Source organism: Micromys minutus, assembly GCF_963924665.1.
Source record: "Micromys minutus genome assembly, chromosome: 16".
Taxonomy (NCBI): Eukaryota; Metazoa; Chordata; class Mammalia; order Rodentia; family Muridae; genus Micromys; species Micromys minutus.
The window spans coordinates 39,322,299-39,347,516 of record NC_137985.1 but is presented as its reverse complement, the minus strand read 5'-3'; the positions used below and the strand labels follow the sequence as shown (position 1 = coordinate 39,347,516).

At 46.2% G+C, this 25,218-nt stretch overlaps 1 protein-coding gene across 2 annotated transcripts in view; it reads right to left on the bottom strand.

The window, feature by feature from the left end:
• The window catches only part of SIK3 (SIK family kinase 3), a 197,806-nt gene that overhangs the window by 15,572 nt on the left and 157,016 nt on the right, over nucleotides 1–25,218 (bottom strand). The window contains exons 7-16 of one of the 2 annotated variants that reach the window (XM_080930375.1): nucleotides 14,013–14,131; nucleotides 13,392–13,502; nucleotides 13,018–13,161; nucleotides 12,490–12,567; nucleotides 12,267–12,376; nucleotides 10,328–10,481; nucleotides 9,909–10,064; nucleotides 6,726–6,796; nucleotides 4,498–4,641; nucleotides 819–969 (exon numbers count right to left, since the gene is read on the bottom strand). In XM_080930375.1, coding sequence (XP_080786501.1) covers nucleotides 819–969; nucleotides 4,498–4,641; nucleotides 6,726–6,796; nucleotides 9,909–10,064; nucleotides 10,328–10,481; nucleotides 12,267–12,376; nucleotides 12,490–12,567; nucleotides 13,018–13,161; nucleotides 13,392–13,502; nucleotides 14,013–14,131 — 1,238 coding nt within the window. The remainder of the gene's footprint in view (nucleotides 1–818; nucleotides 970–4,497; nucleotides 4,642–6,725; nucleotides 6,797–9,908; nucleotides 10,065–10,327; nucleotides 10,482–12,266; nucleotides 12,377–12,489; nucleotides 12,568–13,017; nucleotides 13,162–13,391; nucleotides 13,503–14,012; nucleotides 14,132–25,218) is intronic. The other variant, XM_080930376.1, reaches the window with a different exon arrangement.

The following is a 25,218-nucleotide window of genomic DNA, read 5'->3' as shown; positions in this document are numbered from 1 at the left end:
GCAGTGGGTACAGATGGGACATGGCCAAGTCTACCTCAGGCAGGGAACTGGGCAGATGAAGATCTGCCCCTAAAGTCTCAAGGGCAGAATGAGCCACTGAAGAACAGTATCCATGCTGGGTATATGCACAACAATCCTCACACTTTGCTCTGTGGGAAGGAGTGGGAAACATCAGGGACACATTGTGGGATCTTCAGTGTGGAATCAAATATAAACACAAAGCACATGCTACTTGAAGCTCTTGGCCCTTCATAGAAGTCTGGAAGCAGGTTTTCTACCTCTGGGAGCAATACCAGCTGGAGATGATGCCTGGGGTGAGAGGGTACCGCAATTGGGTCCTCTAGGAGCCAGTGCCCTGCAATGGCAAGGGACCTGCCAAGACTGTTTAGAAGTACTATCCCTAAAAAACTTAAAACCAGAAATGCTTTCCCAACAATATACAGATGGTGGAAAGAAATTTAAGTCTCATTATGAGGGATGTGAGTTTGACCCTAGGAAGGGCAGTATATATTGAAGAATGCACATGACAAAGCTATACTGCGGGATGGAGAGATGGCTCAGTGGATAAGAACACTTTCTCCTCTTCCAGAGGTCCTGAGTTCAATTCCAGCAACCACATGCTGGCTCACAACCATCTGTAATGGGATCTGATGCCCTCTTCTCCTGTGTCTGAAGACAGCAACTGTGTACTCACACATGTAAAATGAATAAATAACTCTTAATAAGTTAGAACACCTCAGTGTGGCTGACATGGAGGATACAGAGTTACTGCCTGGGTCCTGGACACTGCGCTGTCACCCCTGCCCTCCATAGATTACCTGTTGCAACTGTTTGATGCTGCTGCTGTTGCCCATTCTTTCCAGGTGAGCTTTGAAGGCCTGGATGCTTGCAGCCCCGTCTGAGAAGCGGCGCACGGGGGAGAAACGCTCCGTAGGGAGATGCAGGGTGTTGGAGTCCTTGTAGGTGGAGCTGAATATATGGGAAGAGACAATTAACAGCCAGGACTCGGGGGCTATGGCCAATCACACAGGGACCAAGGTTCTACATGAATACAGAGACAGCGGATGCATGAAGAGCCCTGTACATGGTATTCCCATGCTGCTTCCTGAGGTGGCTGCCCCCCCTTAGTGGACTACAGGCCCTCATCTCCCACCTCCACTTACCTCAGGTTGGTTCTACTTCCCAGGCCTGCTGAGGTCCTAGGGTCAACTATATTCGGTTCTTATATAAACATACTAGAGCAGGGTGCAACTCCTCAGTAAAGCCAGAGCCTTGGTTTTTATAGTCACTCATTTATTTTCTATTATAGTTACATTTGGTGGTGGTGGTGGTGGGGATAATTTTGTGCAAGCTATGGTTTTTAAAACCAGATCCCATCCTGGTATCTTTATAAACTTAGAATTCACCATCTGACCCCGAGTTACCTCTAGCAGTAATCTATGTATGGCTAGGTTGAAATCAAAGTCAGTTCTGTGGTCAAAGGTCTGGTCTGGAACTCACAGTTCTGTTCTAGAGAAGGGAGGGTGGAGGCTGGGGTGGGGGAAGAGAGGGACCTCTGACCCCAGCACAGAGACAGCGCATTCCTCAGGATGTGGGCCTCAAGATCCTGCACGTACCTTATGAACACACGTGAGGCCTCCTACAGTGAATGCTATCTCCTCATACAGCAGCCCCTGCCCAACCTCCTGCTGACGGGGGGGGGGGGGTCCCCAACGTCCAATCAGAACACAGCCATGTCTTACGTGGAGAAAGAAGAGCCATTGATCAGGAACCCTACAATAGCACCGGGCTGGCTAACACCTACACTTTCTGCCTAACCAGAAAGAGATGTTTATGAGCTGAGATAAGCAGGTTAAAGACTGCAGAGGCAGCATCCCTACAGCCGATGGAAAGGGTCAGGGGTGGCAGGTCTAGGGCAGAGATGACATTACGCTGAGCCATGGGTGAGGGGAAGGGTAACCTTGCCAGTTTGCACTGAAGCAGAGCCAAAGCCAAGGAAGCAGGTGAACAAGCAAGTTCAAATACAGTGCAGACAGGAAAGGGTTGAGGAGAAATGAGGACCAGGCAGCGATGCCAAGAGAGTTCTGATGTTGAGTGGAAGCCCTTACTCTCTTCACTCCTTCAGATGCCATCAAAGCTTCAAGCAGTAGTGAGCTAGTGAAATGCACATGGATTCCTACTTGTTTTAGTAACATACAAGACAAATTAATCAGGGTGGGGGATGGATGTCACAGTCCAGACATGAGTTCACGAAGGATGCTTGTAAGAGCCTGTTCTGTCTGCACTTCAGACTTGAATGAAAACACAGCACCGGTATTATTGCCCCTCAAAACTGATGCCTACACTTTCAGTATTTTCAGGCAACAGACAGGTTTCTGTCACCCAGAGCTGTTCTTCGAGCCGTCTTTCTGCACGAAACCATTTCTTTCTCATTACTGCAAGAATCTCCCAGGTTCGGGGTGTGGCACAGTTTTCAGGAAACTCAGGCTGTGAAGTCAGGCCCCAGCTCAGCCTGGCTCATTAACTTCAAGAGATTGGTTCCGAAGGACCTGACCACTGCAGAGCCACAGGCAATGTCAAGCATGTGTAACTTTGTTTTCAATGGTAACCACGGTCACCCAGGGCAGCCTCACATAGGCTGTCCCCTTTACTATGCTCTTCAAACAGTGATGTAGCCCCCAACTGGATAGAACCTGTTTTGTGTTAACTTTTAAATCATACATTTCCAGGGGTGAAAATGTTGACCAGCCCCTCTTCAGTCTCCATGATGGCCTTCACCTATTATAACACAAAGAATAGATATATATTCTGTTCTTTTAATCATGTTCCAGAAAGGAATCCGTTGACACGGACAGGACGCCCGCGTCACATCATGTGCTTACGGCCTTAGAACACTTCTCTTTTCTTCGGAATCTGTGTTGTCTCTTGTGTGTTGCACAGTGACCCCACCGCCCCACAGTACATGATTTGTCATTCAAGTATTCATTTGTTTCCAACTCAAATTGCCTTGGCCCTAGAAACCCAAGTAACACAGGTGTAACGGGATCAGGCAGCAGAGCTGTAGGTAGCATGGCCCCGGCAGTGTCTGCAAGCACAGTGCATGTCCCACGGATGGCCCCGCAGGCAGCTGTGGTCTTCTTTTAGGAACAAATGTCGGTAGAATAGAAGGTCTGTGAGGAAGGCTGGCTGGACTGCACTCATCACCATTTTCCAGAGGAGCACCGAGAAGTACAGCCAGGTCCTCAAAGGACAAAAGCTAAACAGAAGGCCCTGGAAATGCTGACAAATCAAATATCAGACGAGGAAGAGGAAGTGAGGAGCAACGAAAGCACCTTCAGAACAAGTGCAAGTTATGAACTGCCTCGGGGGGTGGGGGCAGCTGGCCAGCCAGCCAGCACAGAGGAGTTCTCTGAGGTGACTGACTGCAGCTCCCAGGGGGTTTCCATCGAGGGACTGTGCCGCCACAATCTTGCACGAGAACCTTCACGGTTTCTTTCAGTTCCTAATAGGACTTTTTCTTTCTAAATTGATCATGGCCAATTGTGAAAGCTTATCTTCCTTCTTCCAGAGTTCCATCGTGGCATTAACTACGGGCCTCTCTGCTCAGAGTTCACCTGCCTCCGCTGATTCCCGGCTGCTCAGTGAGAAGCACAATGGGAACGCTGTACGGAGCTGATCAGAACGGTTAGTTGCAAGTGTTCCTACTGGCACACACACCAAGTTCCCTCAACCTTCCCAAGGAAGCTGTATTCCACTACCCCACCCCACCCCAAGAAGACTGGAAGGAACAAGATCAAGCAATGGCTGCTGACTTGGATAATGTGGCCTGGGAGCTGGGGACAGCATCAGAACAGACATGGCTAAGACTGCCGGTCATCAAGGACTCACAAAGGATAATCATCTTTGCTCGCTTGCTGACAGGCTACCTTGGAATCAGTGAAGTTTCTCTAGTCAGGATGGGGAAACTTGGTTTCCCTCTTCAAGGCAATGAATTCTCAATAACAGAGGCCTAGCGAAAGATCTTTCTGTCAAATATTCAAAGAACGACTTCCTAAACACAATACTCAAAAGGATGGAATGCTCCTGCTCTACCACACCTCAGGGGTGTACCTCCGTCTACAGCCAGCCTACTACTCTGACGACACATCAAGTGCCAATTTTTTTCGAAGGTGATGAACTATTAGAGGTCATGTCTGAGGATGTTGCTACAAAGTCCTCTTTTCTAGAGCTGCCTTCTGAGAATACCACTCCCTTGAAGGCCTACGCAAGTCCTGAGCAGCCCTGCTGAGAAATGAGACAGAAGAGCCTCGGTTGCTCCAGAATCCGAGAGAAAGCTTTTGCCCTGTGCAATGGTTAGGGCTAGGAGCTGAGATGTGAGCTTATAATGGCAGGTGGCTGCTAGTTAAAGCTAGTCACCATGAGCTAGAGACTAGCCAGTAGGGTGCTAGCAGATCCAATGAGCCTCCAGGATGCTCACACTGCCAAGTGGCTACTCACCGATGCTGGTCAGGTACCAGGTGAGGAGGCCAGACCCGGGAACGGAAAGACTGTTGTCCTAGCTGCCGCTGCAAGTCCGGTGGGATCTCAGCTGTCGGGCTGGTCATGGCCAGTGTGTGTCTTTTGGACCTATTTGCCAAGTACCTGCAACAAGCAGGGAGGACATTTCATAGTAAAAAAAGACAAGAATGTTCCCGCGCAAGAAGCAACAGAAGTTAGTCTGAAGCACTGGGTAGGAAAGTGTGGGGTGCCAGGACTCCACAGTGAGCAGCCCCCACAGGATGGAAGAGAAGCGTGTCTAGCTGGCCGAAAGATGTCAGCTCACCACTGAAGTGGCCGGTTCGAGCTTGAGAGTAGCTATTAAGAGAAGAAAGGGAGATCTAGCTCACAGAGGCAGTGAATCAATTTCCTTCATTCCATTCAATAGAAGAAGTTATCTTTCTTCATATTATTTTTTTTTCTCCAAATTTCTAAACTATAAGTCAGAGGAAATAGAACCCAATGCCTATTTCTAGAGGGACAAGTGAGGTATTCAGAAAGAATTGACTTATGTCTCCTGATGTCAGTAGCCTCTTGTTTGAGAACAACCGAGTTCTTCCCTTATGTCCTGTGACCAAAACTCAGTGACTGGAGAAGAAAAACTGATATGGTCCCAGAGGACTAGCTTAGAGGATGAAGAAATAAGACCACACGTGATATTCAGAGCAATTTTCAGGAGGTAAAGAAGAAAGGTAAGAAGAGAAGGCCAGAATTGGCCTCCATGATGCCTTTTACTCTAAGGAGCTTGCAAACCTACACAGGTCAGCACTGTAACAAGACCCAGGCCCCTGCTTCTGGTGCAGGCTTCCTTAGCACTTCACTTGTCTTGGATACAGATAAGAGAAGCATGATTCCTTCCTGTCCCTTCAAAATGACAGGCACTCTGGCCTTTCACTGTTGGTTCGGAGGAGGTGGGGCCAGAGGAAGTGAACTCTAAGACAAAGAAGGTAAAACACAGCTGCACCTTTGCAAGGAGGAAAGGCGGGACCCAGTACATCCCTTTCTCATTTGTTCATGATACCAGTAGGACTCATTTGCAATCTCATTTTATCAGCAAACCATGGAAGCAAGAGCATCAGACTGAGGCAAAGTCACCAGGTTTTTCTTCTGCTGCTGTCTAGGCTGGTGACACCCCTGTTCACTAGGGTTTTCCTGTTGCACAAGACCACCTTTGGGCAGGAACTCTTACATAGACACCTCCTGTGCAGAAAGGGAATCCTGAACAACAACCATAAGGCTCTTACTTCGTTCCTGCCTAAGTTGCCTGTGTAAGCTGAAAGCTGTTATTAGACTGTAATTTGTGGTATACAAACTTGCTTAGAGAAAGCCATCAGTGGTTAACGTCCATTGATAAAAACACCCGAAGTTTCCCCGAGAGCCCATGAAAACCATTTTATTTCAACTTCCCTTGAGGGAAAACATATAATCTTGAAGAACACCTGTATTTCTGGGAAAATACATGCTGGATTCTGGTGAAAACTCCTCCACATAAAATAAGAAAGACAACTCCACAAGGGGGCATGCATGGAGCTGAAGACCATGGCTATTGGAACTGAGGCCATCAGACCGCACAGCACGCCTGACAGTCACGGTCGTCTTTTGTGAATCAGGCATCTCTCAACAAGGTTCTGCAAACAATGGATATTTACATCTGCCCCTGCCCCCCAACCGCCATGGTTTTTTTTCTTCCCAATATCTCATTGTTGGTACAAGGGGGTGGAAGAAACACACAGCAAACAGTACAGGAGGTATTCATTCATTCTCCTGGGAAGGAGGAGTCCATGCCAGAGGTCCATGGTCAGACTAGCTAGGATCACTGTCATCTCAAATCTCCAATTCCTTCTCAGTAAACAGTTCGTGGCAGGTAGGAGCAGGCTTAGGCCTTCTGAACACTATCAGAGTTGCAATATGAACGCGGGGGACAAGGAAGGAAGGAGGGAGGAGAGAAAACGTTCTTAAGGTTATTGCTGTCACTTAAGGGGCTTCCAATGGCGCTTATAGAAATGAGATTTTCTGGGCAGTCTTCTGTCACTTCCATGTGGGGAGGAACATGCCATCTGGCTTGAGCAAAGAGACCACACAGTGTTGAAGCTGCACTGCACCACCTCCCTGGGCAGAGGTGACCTTTCGCTGGTTGCAGGGGAGCCTGCCCAAGGACGTTCTGCAAGCACTGCCAGATGCCACATTACCTCTGCACAGCTTCCTGATCTGGCTCTCCATCCGAGCTCTCCTCATCCACAGGGGTAACTGCTGGCACTGCCTGCAGAGAGACAGGAAGGAAAGGCTCAGGGTGGCAACGTATTCTGTGATGCCCTCAACTCCGGTAATTGGACTAAGGCCAAGGGTCTTGTAATTTCCGTATTTCAAAGACTTCCCTAGACTGGGGGCTAGGGAGGACATTCAGCTCAGATGATATATCTGGGTTTCTTCCCTTATCCACAGGCATTTGTTTGTTCATCTACTCGGAGGCTTCCTTTAGGATCTGCTGCGCATTCCTAGCTATGGTCTTTGCCTTTGTTTTAGAGACAAATGAGCAGACACCTGTAAGAGCACGACGAAGATCTCAAGTCCCCCATGGGAGCTTGGGAAGGAAAGACGGCACTTTGGAGGAAGCAGAAGCCGACCTGAGACCTGAGGCGATCACAGGAGCAAACGGCCAGCAGACAGCAGAAGAGTCACAGGCTGAGCGATGAGGGAAGGCCTGCAGTGTCCAGGGACCTGCCATGTATGGTAGTGCCTACCTAGAGTGCCTAGGAACTAACTGACCATGGCCTCACAGTGACTGAAAGTACGTTGTCATATAACATATAATCAAGTAGCTATAGTTCCATGTTTTAAAATACTCACAATACTCTGAAACATGAATGAAGTGAGAGACACTACACTGAGGTTCCTGGCTCTCCTCTGGGTGAAGACAGAAATGTTGTGCACCCTCAAAAAATATTCTTGGCCCAGGGGCCCAGAAAAGCATCCTCCATGCCTCAGGAACTACATCAGAAGCCCAAACTTCAGTGACCAAACGTTTTAAAGCACTGGGTTATACAGGGCTGGAGATGGCTTCGGTTAGGAGCAGTGACTACTCTTGCAGAAAACCGGAGTTTGGCTCCTCGAGGTCATACTGGGTGGCTCCCAACAACTTGTAAACCAAACTCCAAAAGATCCCACACCTTTGACCTCTGCCAGCCCCTGCACTAGGGCACGCTTCTCTCATTAATTAAAAATGAAAATAAATGCCTTCTGTAAAACTGGGTAATACAAAACAAAAACAAAACCTTCTTGAAGTAATTCCAGCCTTTGAGTTTCTCACATCCTCTACTTTAGTTCTAAGAGTGGAGTAAACAGTTGGGCAGGAAGTGGCTATAGTGAGGCAGAGGAAAGACAATATTATAAATGGCCTTGAATAGCGTACACATTTATTTTGGGATGGGCAGTAGTGAATCACTACAGGATTTTAAGTAGGGGCACAGTGTCACAGGATCTGTGTTTGGAAAAGTGGGGTCTCTTTACTTGCAAGGTGAAAGGGGCAGCCAGTGGAAACTAGGAGTCAAGCCAGGTACCAGCTGGGAGTCCACTGTGTTAATCCGGTATACTGGTAACCATGGCTGAAGGAAAGAGGGCAGAGATGGAGAAATGTAAGCCATTTATTCATAGACATCAGATAACTGACTGACAGAGGGAATAACAAAAATTGTATAAAGATTTAAAAAAAAAAATCCATGTTCCTAGCTGGTGTTAGCATTAGGGTGGGAAAGACAACTATCAGAGGCACGAGATGCTTTGGAACACGCTGCACTCACACTGTGAGTACATGTGAGGTAGCTGCTAAACCTATGGTGGAGGTGATCACACATGCACATGTGTATTACTCGGAAGAGTACTCTGGGTGCAGGGCCAGATGGCAGCTGACAGGAAGTGGACAGTCTCATCCAGAGGACAGGAGATGGGTTTCAGCTTAGTCAACCTTAGAAACCTGCAGAAGGGACTGACTGACCAACCAAAGGAAAACCTAGAATATGTTACAGGAGCCAAAAAAAAAAAAAAAAAAAAAAAAAAGAGAGTATTACAAAAAAGGGGGGAGGGGGCGGGAAGGTCAACAATGACTAATAGAGTTGGGACATCCAAAAAGATAAAGATTAGAAATGCCCACTGGATTTATCAACAAGAGTTTGTTAGTGACCTTGGCAGCAACAAGTCCAGTGGACAGAGGAGGTCACCCCACTTTCCACAGTGCCGATGCTGATCCTTCCCAACCAATGCTAGCCTTGCCCATGTCATTCACTTGGCATTCAATCTGGCATGCTGGTTTTTTAAAGGCTGTGTCTTGCCCTGTAGTTGTGGTTGGACAGGGCCTCACTACGTATACCAGGTTAGCTTCAAACTTGCACTGACCCTCCGGCAGCCAACTCTTGGGTACTGGGATCACATGGCTTTGCAAGTTTTTTTACTCTTCATATTGTTGAACTTGTCTTTGGTATCATAATCAGCACACCAGCAACTCTGGTGCAGAACTGCTTTCTGAACTGCAGTGCTACTGACAATGTGGATCATAGGCTCACACACTGTTCTGTGACCAAACCCAAGAGAAGGAAAGCACAGAGAGCCAGAGTAAGCTTCTATCTTAAAAACCTATTGATCCACGATGAATTGGAGAACAAAAGTCACCAAGTGCTGTGATTTCAAGCAGTTCTCCCCTGAATAGCTCAGAAGGGCTATGGAGACACTATTCAATCTGATGGAACCATGACAGGAAAACCCAGAAACCAACATGTGAAATAAAACCTTTGCATGTCATGTCACCATTGTACAAAATGGTTTGACTGAGACGCCCACTGAAGTTAGAACCACAATGTAAATCATATGATCACCGAGGCTGTGCCAAAAATGTTAGGTGGTACAGATCACAGGAGACTCGCCGAGATGGTAATTTTGGAACTTGTCTAGCAAGTGGTTAATTCCATGGGCTGGTGAGATGGCTCAGCAGTAAGTACTTGCTGTATAAGCCTGAAGACCTAAGTTTGAATCTTGGAACCCACATGAAGGTGGAAGGGGAAAACTGACTCCCCAAAGCTGCCCTTTGACCTTCATGAATGCACCGTAGCACGTGCATGCCCTGCTCCTCGCCAACTAATCTTTATGAGATAAAGTTAAAAAGCAATTCATTCCAGAGAGCATTGCCCATGTGAACTGCATCTGCTGGGGAAGGTCCTCTGAAGTATCTTTGTCTGGCCCACTGTGGAAGAGGAGGCAGGTCAGAGAAAACACACAGAACACTGTATTAGAGAGGAATGTGGGTATTTCAGCCAAGTCCAGTCTCTTTATCAGAGACTTCTTATCAAATTCCTCTGAGAAAGCCAGGCTGTGCTGCTACTCACTGGTGTCATGGTGACAAGTGGGGACGGTCCCCGTGGGCGCTTGAGCAGCTGCTGGGCATGCAGTTGTATGTTGGCACCTCCATCTGAGGCCCTCCGGCCAAGGGGCCCCATTCCGTTCAGTAGCTGTAGTGTAGGCGGCTGTAATAGAGACTGTTCCTGCCGGGAGAGTGGGCAGATACAGTGGTGAGGTGGGAAAACAAGGAGTAAACAGCTCACCCCCATCTACCACAGTCAGAGTATCTGCTGGGGTGAAGGGGACTGGAGACATCTCACCACCAGAGCAGTTTACAAAAAGGGATCCCTCTGATACAGGAGCAGGCCTGTTAAAGCCTCCCAAGGGAAGATCGATCAAGTTTGATTCCTGTGGGCAGGTCTGCGCCACACCATGGCACCATAGCCACGGCGCCACAGCCATGTACCTTGTACTCGAGCTGCACAGCTGGCTGCAGACTCTGCATGGGCAGCAGGTTGTGCGTGAAGTTCGTGTGAGGGGCCACCTGCAGGAATGGAGCCTGTGGGTTCACTCCAGGGAAGCCGGGCAGGAGCTTCTGCATATCTTCCATAACTTCCGTGCTGACAGGAAACAGGAAGAGAGAAGTGTGGTTACTTAAAAGTGTTTAACTCTCTGAGTCAATGCTACCACAACTAGCACAGTGATTTTATATATAGATAAAATATCTTTTTGAGGGTGGGTGTGGAAGGGTCTTTTGATACAGGATTTCTCTGTGTATTCCTGACTGTCATGGAACTTGCTCTATAGACCAGGCTGGCTTTGAACTTAAAGACCCATCTGCCTCTGCCTACTGAATACTGGGATTACAGGTGTGTGCCACCACTGCCTGACTTTTTCTATCTTTTTCATATGTGCATACATGTGTGTATGGCAGCAAACATGTGTGAGTGTCCCAACATATCTCTATGCACGAGCATGGAGACCAGAGGCGGGGGTCTTCATCGGCCATGCTCTACCACAGTCTTCCCAGTCTCTCACTGACTCCCTTGTCAGAAAAGCTCGGTGCATCTTCTTGTCTCCAGCCCACAGAGCTGCCACAGGCTTTTCTATGAACCCTGAGGATCTGAACTGAGGTCTTTAAGCCAGCAGAAGAAGCACTTTCCGGACTTCACTCTTCTAAATATCTGTTTCTGTCTGAGACACTAAAGCATTGTGGAAGTCTGCGTGTTGTGTGGAATTTCAGTCTGAGTTATTGAGGATTCTATTCTTCATTGATCCCTTTTGAAAGCCAACAGGATGCACAACAGGCTGGACAACTCCAACCCGGGCTTTCAAAGCCTGGAGGTAAACAGCAAGTTTCTAGAGAGCACAGGGCATCCGCTAAGACAATGGATGCCTGAAGTAGCAACTGATTCACCAGGGGAAAAATGTGGTTCAGGGCTGTCATGCCCAGCAGACTTTAAATAAGAGATTTTACCACTAATCACGACTCAGGACTCCACCCCTCGGCAGTGACACATTCTATGGAATCCAAATGTTCTTTCTATTGCTTGTTTGATCACATCAAGAACAAGCACGTAAAATAAGCAAACCAGCAGGCATGGGTGTTTCTTCTGGGGATCTGCTCAGAAGACAGACAGCTGAACTCTCAGGAGAAGGCTTGCTACAACCCTCTCTTTTCTGCTCAGTGAAGAAAAGATTTGGCAACAAGATGGGCTATTGTTCACGGTGACACGTCTGCACTGCAGAGTAGAAATGGAGTGACCTGGTCCTTAGTCCATTTCCCCAACATGAGGACCCCAGGGAACACTTTGGGAAATGTGTTTTGGGACTGTTTATTTTGGGGCAGAGTAAGATACTAAACCCCAAATCTTGCTTGTGCCACATATATAAATGATATCGCACCTGTCCCCACTTTCTAGAACAGTCCCAATATAGAACATGAGGTAGAGAACATTTCTGAAAGCTGCTGAAGTCAGCTAACTTATTATTTTTTTGAGACAGGGTCTCTTATGTGTCCTGGAATGCAATATACAGACCAGGACAGCTTTGAACTCGAGTTCCTCTTGCCTCTACTTCCTAAGTGCTGGGATTAAAGGCATGCACCATTACACTTTGCTAAATGTGACTGGATACTGTAGAATGCTTCTGGAATGACTCAGATTAAAAGAACTCCATCACTGTCAACAAAGATGCTATCATACTCTCCTCACATGGCACAATGGCTGCTAAAAGCCACTGCATATAGGGAGACTTTGTAACTAGTCAAATTGGCCATGGTCTACTGTGGCCTCTGATGTGTTAAAAATGTGTTTGTGGCACTTATTTTTATCATGAAGTAGGAGAAATTGTGCCACAGAGGCACTCAACCCGATGAGACCTTAGTACTGGGCCCAGGTACTTACCGTGGGTCAGCCACTCCCACCGTGTGCCTCCTCATTGACAAATAGCGAACCAAGGCTTCTGGAGAAGGCTCTTCACCCTCATCACTGTCCAAGTTCACAGTCCCGTCAGGCTAAGGGGGAGGGAAACACAGCTGATCAGAAGTAAGGCAGAAGGAAGGAAAGAAGCTGTGGCTCGGGGAAGAGAAGTGGTTTCAGTCGACAGTGCTCAGCCATGACTACCTACCTCTATAATTTGGTTTTCTGGGTTGATGAGCTGAACTTGGGGGACGCTAATGTTCATAGTGGCACCTGTCTGCTCCGCCTACAAAGTAGTACATACGACACACAAAGAGTTGAGACACTAGAAGAAATGATAACAGCTTTCCAAAGTAGTCTCCCTTGCCCCTTTCTCTAAGACTTGGTTTTGCTATGTAGCCCAGGCTGCCCCAAATTCCCAGTGGCTAGGATTATGTTCAAACAGTCTTGATTGCCAAAGTCTGGTTCTTCTGCTTTCAGGTGACATAGCAAGGAAGCATTCTTTAGGGGACATGGCACTCACAATGATCTGCTACTTAAAATAAAGTCAACCAGACAACTATTGCTGTCATGTGACTCCTCAGAGAAAGACTCAGAACTTGAAGGTCGTCTGACAGCGAGGAGATACAGATAGGTGGATGAGTACCAATCTCTCCTGACCAGAAGCTGATGAGGGGTGGCTAGCCCTTACCGTGGTATAACCTGTCCTCACCTAGGTCACAGAGACATTGCTCACCTGGATATTGACAGGAGCCTGAAAATCCATGGCCTGGGGCACGCTGGGAAGTGCTCCGGGGCGCAGAGTCTTATGTTTCTTGTGTCGATCGCACAGCAGGCTGTAGATTGCACTATAGTGGTCATAGGCATCCGATCTCAATGACTACCAAGAGAGAAAGGGAGGGAGAGACCCGGAGGTGGCGCCTCAGTGACACACCCCAACCCACCAGCACAACACAAAGCAGCTTCTTCCTTCCTTCTTAGGTCCAGGAAGGGCAAAGGAAGAGAAAAAGGGAGGAAAGCAGGAGCACCCAAGAGCCCAGGAAGGAGACAATGCAGGAAGGAAGGCAAGAGGAAGGGCCACATATTTGCTCTCCGCTCCTTCTTAGGTACCTCAAGTGTGCGCTCCTTGTCCAGCCCCATGTCTTCCATGGCCAAGAGGACATCATCATTGAGGGGATCCGACTGCCTTTCCTCCTTCAGTTGCTGGCATTCTGCTATTAACTGTAACATGGAAGAGGCAAGCTGTCAAAACCCCAGTTAATGACACCAACAGGGCAGGGATACATCTCGACCAAGCTGTTCTAGGCCCCATGCTGCGGATTCTCTGGGTCTCATACAAAAAGTCTAAGCAAGACAGCTCTGGCAATCAGCTACGGGCTGACAAAACCCTCTGGTTTTCTGAGCTCCTAGGGTACAGGTAATGATGATAATGGGGTGCAGCAGTATGTTACAGAAACTGTTGAAATGAGCACACTCAGACAAGAGAGACATTCTGGTGGCAGAGGGCTGTAGCGTATGCTGTCTTGGAAGTCAAAAGCAAACTACGATTTGGAGACCCAGGGAAAAACGTAGTATTGCTCCACAGCCTAGCTGGGTTCTGAATTCACATGCCACGTTGGTTTTTCCCAGCAGCTGATTCCTACTGCTCATCTTTTAGGGTCGTGAGATTACAATCACTGTAGAGGATGAGGAGCTAATCAGGAGTTCCCTGAGGCAAGGGGCCTGGCTCACCCTGTCAAAGTTGGGGTCCGCATCTCCCAGCTTCATCCACTTGTGCTTGCAGATCTGCTCCATTGAAAGGCGCTTATTCGGATCTAACACCAGCATGTGGCGGATCAGGTGCTCACACTCTGCAACAGACAACAGCTGACATCAGCCTAGGGAGGGAGGCCCTGGCAGAGCTGAGGGGACTCTACTTCTGTCTCTCTTCTGCCTTCCTCTCCACTCACTTCATTGTTTACTCCAGAAGGAAATGGGCAAAGCAGAGAGAGACGGAGAAAAAGAAGACGTTCAAATGGGGCAGTCTGGTAAATGCCTTCACTAAATCTGAAAGATGCCCCTGTAACAGAACCAGGAAAAGAATGTTCTCTACAGAGATTCAGCACCTTAGAGGTTCTCAAGATGGTCAGCTCTAGCCTCCTGTACATTATTATGTGCATATTAATGACTCTGGGTTAGGTTGCAGTGTGGAGTTTCTCATAATACAGGGGTCATGCAGAGGGGAATATGCACAGGCCACCTTAGAACTTTTTAAATGTGAATATTAAAGGAACATGTAGCAGAGCCTACAGATTCGGCCAGTGAGTACTTTTCTCTGGCAACTCATACTCCAGGTTACACTGGAGAGAACAAGAGTTCAAAATCGAAAACCTATATTCTGATTTGTTCTAAATTAGAAACCTATATTCTGATTTGTTCAAAATCGGAAACCTATATTCTGATTTCAAAGCCACCCGCTTTAAAGAGTTTCTCATGTGTAAACGGGGAGCTCTGATGACCGTGCTGGAGCAACTGTTTTGAGGCTGGTGGTAGGCGATGATGAGGCCGTAATGTTCATGGATTCTTCACAACGCTCTCCAACTGCTACCTCAGCCCCACCACAATCCTAAGAGCAGAGTGCTAGCATCCTTCCCACTTTAGAAATGGCTCAGATTATGCACACATGGTTTTCAAGTCAGATCCAAACCAATAGTCTGGCTGTCCATCTGGGTGTGTGCACATGTGTGCAGGTCTACTTGTTTATGTGAACAAGAATATAGGTCAAAGGTAATGCTAGGGCAGCTTCCTCGATTGTTTCCACTATATTTTTTTGAGACAGAGACTCTTGTAAACCTGTAGCTCCCCGGCTCCGGTAGATGAGCTGGCCAGTGAACTTGAGATCTTCGCATCCTAGCACCCGTGCAGAAGTAGGCTGCATCCTTGCCCTCAGTGTTGGGATTGCAGGTGTGTACCACCATGCCTACTTCTGCACGGGTGCTAGGATGCGAACACAGCAACGCAAGCAGTGTACCCAGAGTCATCTCCCCAATCCCTGACCCTGTGCCGTTAACCACAGCTGCTATGCTGCCTCAATCTTACAGAGCCAAAACCACACCTGCCCCTCCCAAGCCACCACTGCTTGCTTAGACAGCCCCTCGGTGGTCTTTCTGCTTTGCTTCTTGCTCTAGTTATAGTCTTATTCTCCTCTGGCACTTTTCTAAAGCTAAGGCTAGACCAACACTTTAATAACTCTATAGTTTCTTCTCATGATCCTCAAAATGGGTCTAAAAGGTTCCTGTCTATTTTCGTACAAAGTGGCTCTCTCCACTGTCTGGCCTCCATGCTTGGTCCTCTAGTTGGAAGGGACACTCCACAGGCCTTCTCATGAAGGTTCCCTGTCAAGCAGGTAAGAGTTTAACTGTTACTTCCTCAGAAACTCATCCCTGACCCCTGACATGAAAACAGGCTAGGTTACACTTCACCGTGTCACATGACTTTTCTTTACATTATTTAAAGACTTCTCTTGTTCACATTTGTACTTGTTGGTATCTCTGTCATAATGCAAGGCACATTCTTTTCTACTGCCATATGCAATACGGAATATCTAATACCAAAATGATTATGTATCTAATGGGAACTGAATATATGAATAAATGCTGAATATTCATCTTAACCAAATAAGACTGTGATGTGAAAATGCTTTTTATTACACTTAGTTTTCATAATAATCCTCGATTAGGTACTATAAAGATCTCCACTTATAAATGAACAAATACGATTTTGAAATGTTAATACATTCAGCTACCATAAGGATATGCTCTTGACTGTCCTGTAATGCATCATCAGGTGGACACACATTCCATTCATCTATTTCCAGAACAAATTCAACTCTGCAACTTCTGTAGGACTTCTGGCAACATCACTATCATGAAAGATAAACTCAGAGTCATTTAAAAGATTAACTCTTAATTTTAATGTATTATAACTTCAAAAATCCAAAACAGATGGTAAATAAAAATATCAATCTGTCTTTGCTTTACGAGCAAAGGTATACTCAAGTGAAATTTCTACCTGAAAGACTACAGCATTTCCATTCTAAGTTATGTCTAGAGTAGCAAGGGTAGACCCAGCAGTGTACCATCTGCGACATGCAGGGCTGTCATCATTTAAGAAAAAAATAGGCGTTCTTAATTCACAAAGTTCCTTTCAGAGAGGCTAGGGTATGCGTTGGAAGTTGTGATGTTCAAGCCTCTAGATGGCAGTCCACTCTTTTCCTTTGGTTTTTCTACACAAAAATTATTGTATGACATCAGGGGACCAAGGCCAAATAAAGTTTGTAACAGGCATGCTTTAAAACAAAGAGTTCCTCTTCTAAGCAATTTCTTTAAACAACAAACAAACAAACAAAAGCAGAACCTGTCGTAATAAGTCCCAATGCAAACCTCAATTCCAGGAGTTTGAAACTTCTGCTCAGTCATCCCTAATAGAGACCCCGAGACCCTGAAAGACCCGCCACAAAAAAAAAAAAAAAAAAAAACACAAGGAATTATGAAATTATGTATACAAACTTGCATTAATCTGATTGTTCAAGGAGCTGAAGAGTTCACATAGATTCCCAGAATAGGGGCGTCTGCTTGGTGCCAGTGGCACAGGGGCCAAGGCTCTGATCCTATCACATGGAGCAGAAACTGGCAGACAATCAGAAGCTAACACGCTTCGTCTGCTGCAGAGGGTGAAACATGGATGAACTCAGAGTCAAGCCACATTCTCAGTCTCATATAGCTCATGAAGTTGGATTCAGATGCGATCTGAACACGCTTCTACACAAAATATGGAAGAGGGTGAAAATGAAGGCGATGACTGCTTTCAAACCCACAGCCACAGCCACAGGACACTCACGTGAGCAGGAGAATGAAGCAGAGCAAAGGGTGACTTGACAGCCCCCTTCAGGACGCCTGTCCCTTCCTAGAGGGTACACAGCAGCTCTACTGCTCACGCTCTCCTCTGTTCCCCACATGAACACAGGCAGTCTCTTCAGCAAAATCACTGTGGCCTGTGGAACACAATCCTCCCATGGGGTACTAACCAGAGGATGAGCAGTGTGTGGCCTGCCGAGCTGACAGACATTGACTCTGAGGAATGGGCTTCCTTCCGAATGGAATGAAGGCTGTCAGAAACTTTATCTGAGATGGCAATTAACATCTTTGTCTTTGAAGAGAATTTCCTCAAGGAGGCTGAAGGTGTTTGACTTGAGAGGGACTCTAAGCAAGGACATAAGGGTGTGTGTGTGTGTGTGTGTGTGTGTGTGTGTGTGTGTGTGTGTGTAAACTCTCTATATTTAATAAAGACAGGGTTCACTGAAGAGTCTCTTAATTCCTGTGACAGGAGAGTAAGATAATTTAAGAATGTGAGGCTTATTTACCATGGAGAAAGGCAGATGTGGGCAGGAAGGGATGTTTATCTGAGGGATGGTCCACAGACAAGGCCAAGGACAGACTCTGCTGTGTAAAGTTGTGTGGAGTGATTTGGAAGTCATAATCCAATGAAGGAAAGGGCTCTCACTGAGCAGCATGGCTGAGCTGTAGAAGAGCGATCTGAGGAGCTGAGGGAGGGTGTGTGCTATGTGCAGGCAAGGCCTCACCGAGGTCACAGTTACTTATTTTACAGATCACTAGTCTGGATAGCAAGGGGACATAGGAACTCTTTGGCCACCTACCCCCAATTCTCAAAACTGTGACAGTGATAAAGAAATGGTCTGTGTATAATGCAGTAATCTCATTCTCACTAAAAACGTGTCACACGGGTGGCCTTCAGGATGGCATTCAAAGACTTTTGTTTGAAGAAGCTTCAAAGACAGCAAATGTGTTTTTCAGAACCATGTATTGCCAATGTCCCAACATGAATCAAGTCCTCCCAAATGGCAGGTGCAGGAGCATAGCACTAGTGACTAACAAACCCTGCTGACGACTGTAATGTCCTAAGAAGCTGCTGTGGCAGTGTATTCCTAGAATCTCAGTATCTAAGAGCTGGGACAGGAGGATCATCAAGGCCAAGTATGTGGTGAATATTGTTCCCAAACTGAAGGCAACAAACTTGGAGAACAATGGCTCATGCCTGTGACTAGAGGTTGACTACCACAGGTTCAAGGACAGTCTGGGCTATGTGACCACTGCTGAGAGTTCTAGGACTAAACTGGCTGGTTTTGTGTCAACTTGACACAAGCTGGAGTTATCACAGAGAAAGGAGCCTCCGTTGAGGAAATGCCTCCATGAGATCCAGCTGTAAGGCATTTTCTCAACTAGTGATGGGGGGGGGGGGCAGCCCAATGTGGGTGGTGCCATCCCTGGGCTGGTAGACCTGGGTTCTATAAGAAAGGAGGCTGAGCAAGCCAGGGGGAGCAAGGCAGTAAGTAACATCCCTCCATGGTCTCTGCATCAGCTCCTCCTTGAATTCCAGTCCTGACTTCCTTTGGTGATGAACAGTAATGTGGAAGTGTAAGCTGAGTAAACCCTTTTCTCCCCAACTTGCTTCTTGGTTGTGATGTTTTGAGCAGGAATAGAAACCCTGACCAGGACAAGGACAAACTAAATTATAGAGTGAGACTGTCTCAAAACAAATGAACAAACAAACAAACAAACAAACAAACCCTAAAACCAAAAATGAAGACAGAAAATGCCTAAGAAGTCACAACAGAATAGTCCTCACCATGCTTCAAGCTGGAGCTGCCAGAGAACCATCATTTTACTTAATACTTAGGTGTGCTGCTGTATGGAGTCAAAACCAGAGAGAATGAAATGAAATGTCAGTAGAGTGATTCCTTCAGAGATACACCTGCTATTAGCATGGTTGGGTCTGATGCAGCAGAGTACTAAATCCCTTAGGCATTCAACCTGTCCACAACACCATTATAATCTACATTTTGTAAGAAATGGAAAGTGAGGCATTAAGAAACTTAGGCAGATACTAAGCAGTAGAGTGTGTTCATTTCTGTTGTTGTTCTTGCTTTGTTTTTTGAGATAAGCCATACTCAGGCTAATCCGGAACTCATGGTCCTCCTGCCTCGGTCTCCTAAGCATTTGGATTTCTGGGGTGTGTGCACATACACACACAGACACACAGAACACATGCATGCATGCATACACAGCCTGTGTGTAGAGAGGTCAGAGACTAACTTTGTGAATTTGATTCTTTTCCACCTTTAAGGGAGGGTGGTCTGGTCAGTGGTCCAGGAAATACAATTGGGTTAGCAGGCTTGTGTGGCCAGGGCTTTTATCCATAAATTACCTCACCCTCACCAACCTCCTAGAGAATTCTCTCTCTCTCTCTCTCTCTCTCTTTGAGAATTCTTAATTTAAACATTACCTTTAAAATTACATTTAGTAGCTGGATATGGTGTCACACATTTTTAATCTCAGCACTTGGATGGAAGACAGAGGCAGGTGGATCTCCGAGTTCAAGGCTAGCCAGGTGACAGTTTGGGCTATACAGAGAAGCCTTGACTCACCAAACAAACAAACAATGAAATAAACAAACTCCATTAGTGTTTGAGGTAGCATCCAGCATAGCTTTAGAAAACAAAAACAATCCCTTATTCAGCTGATGACATGCTGTGTGAACCCCAAAGGCTGCTCACCAAAGTCACCTACAAGCAGGTTCCAAATGGAGGAGAGATTGTGGTCAGGACTATGAATGAGATGACAAGGAACGTGAGGTGGGATGACAGTGAATGTGTGAGAGGCTGGGAGCAGGAGAGCACAGAAAGGTGCTCGAGCGTGCGTGTGTGTGTGCAAGCAATGTGTTTACCTGCTAAGGATTTCAGTGATTAGGATTAAAGGTCCCACTGAAGACTGAACTCTGGTGAGTGTGAGGGATGGATGAGACAGGTGTTGCAAATCAAGAAATCAGACAAGGAAACCGAGTTCCGTGGGACTGGATCATCAGCATCCCTGGGCTGACCCCATGAAGGAAGCCTGGTACCCTTTAACCTTTCAAGTAGTGCCAAGTTATGGGGCATCACAAAGCCCTGCTGTCGGGTCTGTGGCAGAGGGACAGTCTCAAAGGAACGAAGTCACAGATTCCTGCACATACACAGCTCCTTTGAGCTGGTGGAAAGAGAGGACATCTGGGTGCCAGAGGGCATTGTAAGAGTGTAAGAAACAATTACGCAGAAACCATGCCTTCCTCTTAAGTGTATGGAAGGTGTTTGGTCTAGTTTCTTAGTCTTTCCAGTCAACAAGACATATGCTCAATACATATGCATAAATACATATGGGATTCTCAAGTGTTCAACACCGAAGTCTATATTTTGAACAATTTTAGCAAGCTTTCTATCAATGTTTACTTCTTAGCTATAGATTGCTTTTACAGCAATCCAAATTTTAGACAGCTCTATTCTTCTAAGTCTCAAAAAACAAAATGGGAACAAAAATGAACCAGCAGCCAAATCTCTACAACACCCCTTCTGTGGAGAGTGAACAACCTTCTGAACTTGTAACAGTTAAACTGCGTGTCAGAATCTGGATGTGAGTTGGCCCACTGCTGTCAGCTTCTGTTACTGGAAAGCTCTGTCCAGGTCAGGGATCACAACAGGAGAGCTGATCCCGCAGACACAAGGATGGCGAGAGGGCTGTGAGGAGCCTCCACAGAGCCACATGGCTTTTAGAAGTCTGTGGTGCTTTGTGCTCCGGACCTACAGATGTTTGTGACTCAGAGTGTCTCAGTAATGCTGACTGCTTTTTCCAAAAAGAAAACCACAAATAAAACATTCTCATATTCTTTCAGCTTCCCTCCCAGCTTGGCGTCTGTCCCCTCCCCGTCTCTGAAATCATTCCTCACTCTGTAGCCCATGCTGGCACTAACTTGCTATCATCCCCGTAGGTGATGGGGCTACGGATGTGCACCATCGAACCTGGCTCTGCCATTTTTCTCTATGAACAGAAAATAAAGTTTGCAATCATCTCTTTGGAGATAATGAAAAGTTAAATCTATTTTTAAAATAGCATTGTGTTTTGGTTTTTACCAAGACAGCTTTTGGTAAGAGGTTGGCTGGAGCTGGAAATCCCCACTCTGCTGTGCACTAAGCCCTAGAACTGACTCTTGCCACTCTGCCGAGGAAGCCCTGTCACTCCCAACAGCCCACAGCTGAGAAACTTACTTGACCTGGTTGCCCTTTAAAAAAATCTAAGCAAAGGCTGGGCCTAGTGTCAAGGCTTTTAATCCTAGGATTCAGGAGGCAGAGGTGGGTAGATCTCTGTGAGTTCTGGGACCATCCTGGGTGAATTCCAGGACATCCAGGGCTACACAGAGGAACTCTGCCTCAAACCCTACCCCCAAAAGAAGAAAACAAAGAAGTAAAAAAGTCTTCAAACAAGACATTTATATGTAAAATATTCATTCAGTGTGCATGCTGGGCACAAATGCAGTGAGAACCCATGTGTGTGAGACAAAGCCTTTTCCAAGGCGGGAGTACTATGGCTGCAATGGGGGAAGTGGCTGATACTGAGCTTAAGGCATATATTTAATCCCCAGGGAAAGAACAGAATAATTCCCCAGAGTTATACTTTGGCCACACACACACACACACACACACACACACACACACATACACACACACACACACTCTTTTTAAGTTTTTACTTTATTATTATTACCAGTATTACTGCTTTTTAAATATTATTTTATGTCTGTGGGAATTTCATCTGCATGTATGTGCACTATGGACATGCAGTACCTGTGGAGGCCAGAGGAACGAATTGGCTCCCTGGAATGGGAGCTGCAGATGGTTGTGAGCCACTTTGTGATGCTTGGAATCAAACTCGGGTCCTCTGGAATAGTAGCCAGTGGCCCTAACCTCTGAGCAACCACCTCTTTGTTGGGGCTCCTTGTTGCCCTTGTTGTTTTGTTTGTTTTTTAAGACAGGGTTCTCTGTGTAGCCCCGGATGTCCTGTAACTCACTCAGAATAGACCAGGCTGACCTCAAAGTCAGAGAGATCTATCTGCCTGTCAGTGCCTTCCAAGTGCACCACAACCCTGACTTTGCTCTTTAATACATACACTATTTCACTATACATTATATTGAACTCACAGTCCTACCCCACCTCCCCCAAAATATGGGGTTATAGACAGGCATGAACCACCATATTAAGTTTATACTTTAAATTTTTATTGGCTATTGACAAAATAGAAATGCACACACATTTCTAAATCCAAAGATAAAGGACTGGTTATTTAAAGTAGTATCTGCATTTTAGTATTTTAGAAATGTAATATTTAGAAACTTTAGTATTTGTGTAGTGACCTAAGCCAGCAGTGATTGTTCTAAAATTTGATTCATTAAACAAAAAAAAAAAAAAAAAAAAAAAAAGAGAGAGAGATGGCTTAGTGGTTGTGAGCACCGGCTGCTCTTGCAAAGGATCTGGGTTCAGTTTTCAGCACACATACGGCAGCTCACAACCACTAAGTTACATTCTGTAACTCCAGTTCCAGAGGATCTGATGTCCTCTTTTGGCCTCCAAGGGTTCCAGCCATGCACACAGTATATGCACATATATGCAAGCAAAACAGCCATATTAAAAATAAACTAAAACAATTCTAAAGGGATATTACAATATTAAGACAGTGGTAAAATCCCCCCCATCTTTTTGAAAAGCTGAGGACTATCCTCTTCACTTCAATAAGCACTTACGGTGAACAGCAGCGTTAGGCCATGTGGCAAAATGACTGCATTAAATACACTCCATTGTTGTCTGTAACTGTGAGCACAAAACTCTACAACAGAGGAGCTCCTCATCATGAACTGTGAAGCCACTTCAGTGGGAAACAACTGAGACAGACTTGACGGGGAAGGGAGACAGCAAAGGCCTTGACCTATATATCTCAATATACTAGACAAACAACTCTATTTCTTCAATCCCCACTTTTCTGTCTCCTTCTCTTTCCTGTGAGGGCAGGGTGGGGTTAGTAACTGAGTTGGAGCTCAGGTCTGGCACATAGCCAAGCAACTACTTTGCCACTGAACCCCCACTGAGCCCCCACCCCAAACCACCCTCACCATTTACCTCCTGTCCCAGAACTTTGTTCCAGTTTCTGACAAACTCAGGATTCAAAGTGGGAGATCCTGGTTAAGGGCCAGATACACCCCAACTTAGCTGTAATGGCAACCCCTGTGGGCCACCCTACTCATGAGAAGCTGTTCATGTCCTAGCTCACGTGTGGAAGGGCAGATTGCTCTTAACACTACAGTGCAGCAGAATTGTATTTCAGTTTTACCCTAGAGTCAAAAGTATCTTCTACTAATTAAGAAGTCTTCAAAATATGTATTTAAGCTTGAATGAATGTGGGGGTGGGGAGGGGGTGGTCTTGGAAGGTGACCTTAAGTCACCAGGGCTTGTGGTGAGTGCCTTTACCTGCAGGGCCATCTTATGGCTTCGTCTTTGATATCCAATCCAGGACTCTCCAAATACTTATAATAACTTACCAGATATGTGTTTACCAAGAACTAAATGTAACTAAAGTGGTTAGGAATTCTCTGGGGCCAGACGGCTAGGGCTGAAAGCTTAGTTCTGGCATTTTCTAAGTGAGCATCTCTTGTCCTTGCTATGCCTTCATTTTTACAGTAAACAACCCACTATTTACCACATCTCATGGGGTAGATAGAGCCGGCTGAGCGTTACATAGTTAAATCAACTGTGCCTAGTACACAGGAACCCAAAGTTAGTTATTACCCAACCTCTGGAACCAAGCTTCTTCGACCTGGAATTTTCTTTATTTTTCTATATAGAGTTTCGTAACCCAGGAAAGAGTTTGCTTAGAAGGTATAGTAGTAGCTGGAACACTATCAATGACCTCTGTCTATGGTTTTCTGGAAGCTTAGATAAACTCTTGGGACTAGGGCAAGATCTGATTCACTCATCAGTGGGTCTAGCTTTGTTTTGTTTAAAATGGGTCTCATAGATCACAGGTTGGCCTTGAAACTGACATTTAGCTGAGAGCGATTCTCTTCCCTCTGCCTTCTAAGTGATGGGATTGATTACAGGTGTGCGGCACCACGCCCGGCTCTCTGGCCTGAGATGTGTTCCCTGGGTGGATGGACACCAAAGCACCGCAGGTTTTCCTCCCTGGAAGGAGAGCAGACCTCCAAAGATGTGCCTCTGCACTTCTGTCCTGGGCAAGCAATGCCCCCATTCCCAGTCCCGTTCCTCTCCACAAAGTGCTTTCGCCCAGGGAGACACTGCGGTTCTTGATGAGTACTCAGAAGGGGCAGAGCCATCTTTCTCTAAGTGGAAGCTTTCTGGCAGTAGCTGCAGGCCATATTCTCCATCAGAAGCATTATGTAAGTGGGGTCTTGCATTCACAGTGATAAAAAGCTTATGCAATATTACATCAAATTAAGTCCCAATGAAGTCTAATCAATAAGGACTCAAAAATATTGCCCACAAGAGATCTCAATGCACTCAGCATCAGCGCAGTTTCTTCACGGTAAATTAATTTTCCCTCTGTTAAGTAAATGATTGGACTACATTTGCTCATAGGTGGTATTTAACAGGAGGATAAGGCAAAACACATACCACAGATTTAAAAATGTATTATTAGGGAGTGAATCTAGTAACTAAATGCATATATTGTTGGCTTCCATCAGTGGGTGGAGTCAGATGAGACCTCTGCTGACACTTGCTATTCTGGGTCTCATCTCACATGAGCTTAAGAAGCCGAGTCCCCTTATAATCATGGCTAAGGCTGAAATGCTACCTGGATGAGGGCTCTGAGCTCTGGGTTAACCCAAGAAGCTTCACTCAAAAACACTGGCCTGGGGCTGGAGAGATGGCTACTGATGTCCTGAGGTCAATTCCCAGCATAACCATCTGTAATAAGATCTGGTGGCCTCTTCTGGTCTGCAGGAATATACGCAGGCAGAATACTGCATACATAATAAAAATGGATAAATAAACCTTAAAAAACA